This window comes from Bison bison, unplaced genomic scaffold (assembly GCF_000754665.1).
Source record: "Bison bison bison isolate TAMUID 2011002044 unplaced genomic scaffold, Bison_UMD1.0 scf7180017858048, whole genome shotgun sequence".
Taxonomy (NCBI): Eukaryota; Metazoa; Chordata; class Mammalia; order Artiodactyla; family Bovidae; genus Bison; species Bison bison.
In genome coordinates, this window is record NW_011488621.1 from 2,384,950 (window position 1) to 2,392,744 (window position 7,795).

General features: G+C 42.9%; 1 protein-coding gene across 1 annotated transcript in view; it reads right to left on the reverse strand.

The window, feature by feature from the left end:
* DECR1 (2,4-dienoyl CoA reductase 1, mitochondrial) overlaps positions 1–5,041 on the reverse strand; it is a 43,508-nt gene extending 38,467 nt beyond the window's left edge. The window contains exon 1 of the mRNA XM_010862079.1: positions 4,940–5,041. Within this exon, the coding sequence (XP_010860381.1) occupies positions 4,940–4,990 (51 nt within the window). The 5' untranslated portion in view covers positions 4,991–5,041. The remainder of the gene's footprint in view (positions 1–4,939) is intronic.
* Positions 5,042–7,795: the final 2,754 nt, after the last annotated feature.

The window sequence follows — 7,795 nt, forward strand, 5'->3', positions numbered from 1 at the left end:
CCTCAGCAAGCAAATGTTCCCCCTAAGGTGATTATTGCTAAGTCCTATATGATGCTTTGCAACCTCATGGACTGTAGCACACCAGGCTCCTCTGTCCTCCACCATCTCTCAGTTTGCTTAGATTCATGCCCATTGAGTCAGTGATACAACCTAACCATCTCATCCTCTGCCACCCACTTCTTTTGCCTTCAACCTTTCCCAGAATCAGGGTCTTTACCAATGAGTAGCTCTTCATATCAGGCGGCCAAAGTATTGGAGCTTCAGCTTCAGTCCTTCCAATGAATGTTCAGGTCTGATTTCCTTTAGGATGGACTGATTTGATCTCCTCGTAGTCCAAGGGACTCTCAAGAATATTCTCCAGCACAATTTGAAAGCATCAATTCTTTGGTGCTCAGCCTTTTTTGTGGTCCAAATCTCACATCAGTACATGACTACTGGAAATAACCATGGCTTTGGCTACATGGTCTTCTGTCAGCAAAGCGACGTCTCTGCTTTGTAATACACCATCTACATCTGTCACAGCCTTCCTTCCAAGGAGCAAGCATCTTTTCATTTCATGGCTACAGTCACTGTCCCCAGTAATTTTGGAGCCCAAGAAAATAAATTCTATCACTGCTTCCACATTTCCCCCTTCTTTGTGCCATATTATATCATAATGTTACTAGACTGTTAAGCTTTGTGAGCAAGAATCAGTTCTTTCTTATGCTTGGATGGCTTAGTATAGTGCCTAACATATAGCAAATGTTCGATCTGCCACATAAATAAGTGAAGCCCAGCATGCCTTGGGCCCTCGGCAGCCTGTTCAGCCTCATCTCCATGCACTTCTCTCTGACTCCAAAACTTCACAAACTCCACAGTGCCAAACCACTTGGCTTTTTAAAAACAGGCCATGCTCCTTCACTTCTTGAAACATGCAATTCCTTGTATTAATATCTAGATTGTCTTTGGGGCTCCATATAACTCAATTCCAAAAGTGAGCTTGGAGCCACCTCCTTCATGAAGCCCTCCCTGTCTCCTTTAGCAACACACTGTTTCGTTCAGATGTCCATTCTAATAACACATCTGCATTTTCACAGTCTGTTGATGTCTCATCATGACCCACTGGAATACAGTATTTCAGACAGATTCTGGATGAGGACCTAGTACGAAATATGCCTTACACACAGCACAGTACATGTATTCTGTCATGTAACAGATGTTAGTTATTTACTCTGTGCTAAATGGCAACTCACTCCACTATTGTTGCCTGGAGAATTCCATGGACAGAGGAGCCTGGCAGGCTACAGTCCATGGGGCCAAAAAGAGTCAGACATGACTAAGCTACTATCACTTCACTGGGCACTATTCTAGGCCTGCCTCCAAGAAACCTATATTCTGAAATTTTGAGTTGGGTAAAGAAAGATTTCTTAGGCTTTCTGGATAGAAAAAAATAAAATAAAGAAAACTCGAAACATAAACAAGGGGGAAAAAATCTAGCTGGCTTTATACTTCTCACTGACAGTATTCAGCATCAGAATAAAATGAAACGATGTTGATTAAATTCAATGTGAAAAACAAATGTGATACAGCCAAGCAAAAACATGGCTAGTCAGCCGTCTCTTTGCCAGTACAAACAGATGCCTGGGATGAAGTTGGTCAAACATTAACCCTGGTTATTTCTGACTGGCCAGTTTGCAGACATGTATTATTTTGTTTAATTTAACTATTAATATATTACTTGAATTCATATTGGCCCAGTATCATTTTTATAAAAATACTAATTACTCTTTATTTTTTAAAAAAAAGTGAAAGTCCCTCAGTTGTGTCTGACTCTTTGTGACCCCCATGGACTATACAGTCCATGGAATTCTCCAGGTCAGAATATTGGAGTGGGTAGCAGTTCCCCCTGGAAAATTTCCAGGGGATCTTCCCAACCCAGGGATCAAATCCAGGTCTCCTGCATTGCAGGTGGATTCTTTACCAGCTGAGCCACAAGAGAAGCCCCCCAAAACAGGGAGGAGGCAAAGGATGGCAATGTGCATCAGAGATATCAAAGAACTGTAAATTTTTAAAAGTTCCACAAATTGTATGCTTAACCTTACTATATAAGATGAATTCTTGTATTTTCTATTCTATTCCATTTTGCTTTTCTTAAACTCATTTTGTTCCACTAAATTATTTGACGGTCCAATCATGAGTTATTATTCATAACTTAAAAAATATACAAGAAGCTATTAATTCAAGGATGATAGTGATAGTTTCCAAGTAAAGATTGTCAAAGAATGCCCAACACTTTGTAGGCACTTAATTAGCATTTTCTGATAAACTACTGAATGAGTGAATGTTTTCCTCAGTAAAACTGAAAGCAACGTGAGAGCAAGTTTTGTATTTTTTTAACCTTTGCATTCCCATAGCCAAGCAAAGAGCTAGTTCTCATTAAATGCTGTACTGAACTGAGCCCTAGTAGCCCATAGCACAATATTGGTTAGTTAGTTAGTTCAGTCGCTCAGTCGTGTCCGACTCTTTGCGATCCCATGAATCGCAGCACGCCAGGCCTCTCTGTCCATCACCAACTCCCGGAGTTTATTCAAACTCATGCCCATTGAGTTGGTGATGCCATTCAGCCATCTCAGCCTCTATCGTTCCCTTTTCTTCCTGGCCATAGCCTTGACTAGACAGACCTTTGTTGGCAAAGTAATGTCTCTGCTTTTGAATATGCTATCTAGGTTGGTCATAACTTTCCTTCCAAGGAGTAAGCATCTTTTAATTTCATGGCTGCAATCACCATATTCATAAACAGTGAAAGTCATTCAGTCATGTCCATCTCTTTGGAACCCCACGGACTGTGACCTGCCAGGCTCCTCTGTCCACGGAATTCTCCAGGCCAGAATACTAGAGTGGGTAGCCAGTCCCTTCTCCAAGGGATCTTCCCAACCCAGGGATCGAACCCAGGCCTGCTTGCATTGCAGGTGGATTCTTTATCATCTGAGCCACCAGGGAAGCTCACTTCATAAATAGATATATGAGGGATGAAACATTTCTCAGATTCTTGATAACTAAAATATTTAAATCGGGGGCTTTAATTGTAACAACTTGTATTTGCCCACAAAATCATGTTTCCCGGAACAACCTGCCACTTCACAGATGTGAAAACTTTTCTACACCCAGGAATTCACACCAAAGCTTGTGTGGGCCAGGAAAGGGAGACACACCACTTACAAGGAACTCTCTTGCCTTCAAACCTCCATCCTCAAAACTTCCATTTTTCTTAAGCAAAGGAACTTCAAACTGTCAGGTTACAATTAATTTTTAGTTCATTTTCTCCCTCTCATGCTATATTGCGTAATGACATCAGAAGATCGTGGACACGGTCTGTGTGACCTTATTACTACAATTCTAACAATTTGTGTTCTTTAAAAAATCTCTGAAGACTTCTCTACTTTAGAGAGCCATTATAGGATCCAAATGAAGAGTTCTTTAAGAGGGATCAGACAGTGTAGCCTTCTTTTACAACCTACAACCCAAATCTTTGTAAGAGAAAATACTATCAACAACACCCTGGCCTTGAACAAATCTCACTTTTTAAAAGGAAGTTCTCTCTTACGTCATAGACTCATAGTATTCCCTTGTGTTCAGAACTGGAATTTGAAATTTGTCCATGTTTTTCAAAAAAGATAAAAACATGGCTACTCATTCTAACTGAAAAAAGTTTTTTTCACAATTGGCACACTGATTTTTCTACTTGGCTAAGGAAATTGTGAATTCAGGTTTAGTTTCGCTTAGCTCACTAAGGTTTCTTTTCATTTGATTGAGGAAAGGGGTTGTCTTGGATATCATTAGTCTCTTTTTCCTTTCTCTTTCTTTCCCTCTTTAGCTGTTTCCTCTTGACCACTTTAGACTATCGGTCTAGTGGAGAGATGTTGACAAAACCAAACAAAATTAGGAGAGAAAAAGCTGTGGAAGCCAGCCTGAGATGCAGCGCTCCCAGCATTAACTGCAGGCAGGGAAATTTAAACAGCTCGATTTGCTTTCTATTTTTTTTATGTGAATACGTTCATATGGGCTTCCCAGGTGTAGTGCAGAGGTAAAGAATCCACCTGCCAATCCAGGAGGCAAAGGCTAAAGAGAGGCGAGTTCTGCTCCGCAGATGGGGAAAACCCCCTGGAGTAGGAAATGGCAACCCACTCAGGAAAGACCCTGGAAAATTCCCTGGACAGAGGCGCCTAGAAGGCCACGGTTCATGGGGCCCGCAACGAGTCCAACGTGACTTAGCACTCACGCACGCCAGGTTGGTATTAATCTTTGAACAACAAACAGGTGAACGAATTTCTTCGTTTAAAAAAAAAGGACTCCAGCTAAGGCCAATGTTTCCTCTGGGCCCCGCTCCCCACCCCTCCTTCCCTTTCCCCCTCGCACCCAGGCCGGCAGGTGTGTGCAGGGCCCTTCTCTCTATTTACATGCAACTTGGACTCTTTGCGACCTCATGGACTATATAGTCCATGCAATTCTCCATGCCAGAATACTGGAGTGGGTAGCCTTTCCCTTCTCCAGGGGATCTACCTAAGCCAGGGATCGAACCCAGGTCTCCTGCATTGCAGGAGGATTCTTCACCAGCTGAGACACCAGGGAAGCCCGACTTTCACTGGAAACTCACAAGAATGTGCAACTTGTGAGAACCACGCAGGCGTTCAACGTGCCCCTCCACACGGGCACAAACGTACCCCAGGGCTTCTCCCGAGGGCAGCTTGGATGTGACCGCCCCTCTTCATCCCAGTCCCGGGAAGCCACAGCCCCCTGCCCCGGCCCCGCGTCTGCAGGACGCCCGCGCCTAGCTCCCCGCACCGGGACCGTGGGGCCCCACGGCGCTCCTCCCCGCGCCCGGGACGCCGGGTCTGCGCTCCCTGGACGGGGATCTTGCAGGGGACACGCAGGGCTCCCGGCCCTTTCGGCGCTGCCTTACCCGCCGGGAACCGCGGCCCCAAGAAAAGAGAAGCTGGTTTAGCACCGCCATGTCTGGCCTCCCTAGGTCTGGCCGGAAATGCGCGCGCGAAGGGAGGCGGGTCAGAGAGCCCCAAGTTGGCAAGACTGGGCTGGCCAGGGAGCCGACCCGCCTGGGCGGCTGGGGCTCCCCGCCCCCCGGGTCAGAGCCCAGGCCTCAACTACGCTTTTTTCGTGCTCTAATTACCTTTATTTTCCCCATTGTTGTTGTTGTTTCAATAGGGTATTTAATGGAGGTTCATCTGTCCCTCTGAGTGCACGACTTACTGTGCCAGAAAAGTCCGCAGATTGCAGAAATGCAAGACATGGATACACGTGTATTTAGCGACTAAGTCCTCTCTGACTCTTTGGCACCCCTGTGCACTGTGGTGGTAGGGTAAGGGAGTTAGAGAAGGCTAGGTTCGGAAAAAAGAACCAGACAGGCACTTTACAGGAACAGATCACCTTAAATGAGGCGAGAAGGGGCAACTTGGTTGCAACTTCAAAAACGAAAGAATGGTCTCAATTCATTTCTAAGGCAAACCATTCAATATCACAGTAAATCAAGTCTATACCCCAACCACTAAGGCCACCGAAGCTAAAGCATAATTATTCTTAACAGAGTTTATCTAAAAACTCTTATCTCATTTACATTTTCTTTCCTTAAACATTTCTTCACATGGAAAAGTTTCCTTGCTGACAAATTTGTAACAGATATAACAAGATTTTATTTAGCTTATATTAAACCTAAGCAGGATGAAAATATTATGCTTAGTATTAATGACTCTTAGACATGTCTATAATAATTAGATCAAACATTAATACCCGGTATTAATTTAATACTGAACATTTCCCAGTTCATGTGAAGCTGAAAATCATTAATTATGACTTCAGTAATTCATAATTGCTAAATTTCTCTTGTATTTAGAATTGTTTCATTTGTAAGTGCTTACTTTTTTTAGGCCAATTAGATTAAAGCTCATTTACAAATTAACCCCCTGCAACATTATCCAAAGACAAAGACACATACTGAGGCATACATATATCCAAACAGACACAGCGAGAGATCTAGCTTCATTTTCTAAACTTAGTCATGAATCAGATATCACAATATTAAACTCACTAATTTGTAAATTAGTGAGCCTCTTGATGAAAGTGAAAGAGGTTAGTGAAAAAGTTGGCTTAAAGCTCAACACTTAGAAAACTAAGTTCATAGCATCTGGTCCTACCACTTCATGGCAAAGAGATGGGGAAACAATAGAAACGGTGACAGAATGTGGTCCACTGGAGAAGGGAATGGCAACCACTTCAGTATTCTTGCCTTGAGAACCCCATGAACAGTATGAAAAGGCAAAATGGTAGGATACTGAAAGGGGAAGTCCCCAGGTCGGTAGGTGCCCAATATGCTATTGGAGATCAGTGGAGATATAACTCCAGAAAGAATGAAGGGATGGAGCCAAAGCAAAAACAATACCCAGTTGTGGATGTGACTGGTGATAGAAGCAAGGTCCAATGCTGTAAAGAGCAATATTGCATAGGAACCTGGAATGTTAGGTCCATGAATCAAGGCAAATCGGAAGTGGTCAAACAGGAGATGGCAAGATTTAAAGTCAACATTCTAGGAATCAGCGAACTAAAATGGACTGGAATGGGTGAATTTAACTCAGATGACCATTATATCTACTACTGCAGGCAGGAATCCCTTAGAAGAAATGGAGTAGCGATCACGGTCAACAAAAGAGTCCATTTTGGATGCAATCTCAAAAATGACAGAATGATCTCTGTTCGTTTCCAAGGCAAACCATTCACTATCATGGTGATCCAAGCCTATGCCCCAACCAGTAATGATGAAGAAGCTGACGTTGAATGGTTCTATGAAGGCCTACAAGACCTTTTAGAATTAACACCCAAAAAAGATGTCCTTTTCATTATAGGGGACTGGAATGCAAAAGTAGGAAGTCCAGAAACACCTGGAGTAACAGGCAAATTTGGCCTTGGAATACGGAATGAAGCAGGGCAAAGGCTAATAGAGTCTTGCCAAGAAAATGCACTGGTCATAGCAAACACCCTCTTCCAACAACACAAGAGAAGACTCTACACATGGACATCACCAGATGGTCAACACCGAAATCAGATTGATTATATTCTTTGCAGCCAAAGATGGAGAAGCTCTATGCAGTCAGCAAAAAAGAGACTCAGAGCTGACTGTGGCTCAGACCATGAACTCCTTATTGCTAAACTTAAATTGAAGAAAGTAGGGGAAACCACTAGACCATTCAGGTATGCCCTAAGTCAAATCCCTTATGATTATAGAGTGGGTGTGAGAAATAGATTTAAGGGACTAGATATGATAGACAAGAGTGCCTGATAAACTATGGACAGAGGTTCATGACACTGTAAAGGAAATAGGGATCAAGACCATCCCCATGGAAAAGAAATGCAAAAAAACAAAATGGCTGTCTGAGGAGGCCTTACAAATAGCTGTGAAAAGAAGAGAAGTGAAAAGCAAAGGAGAAAAGGAAAGATATAAGCATCTGAATGCTGAGTTCCAAAGAATAGCAAGAAGAGATAAGAAAGCCTTCCTCAGTGATCAATGCAAAGAAATAGAGGAAAACAACAGAATGGGAAAGACTAGAGATCTCTTCAAGAAAATTAGAGATACCAAGGGAACATTTCATGGAAAGATGGGCTCGATAAAGGACAGAAATGGTATGGACCTAACAGAAGCAGAAGATATTAAGAAGAGGTGGCAAGAATACACAGAAGAACTGTACAAAAAAGAGCTTCATGACCCAGATAATCACGATGGTGTGATCACTGACCTAGAGCCAGACATCCT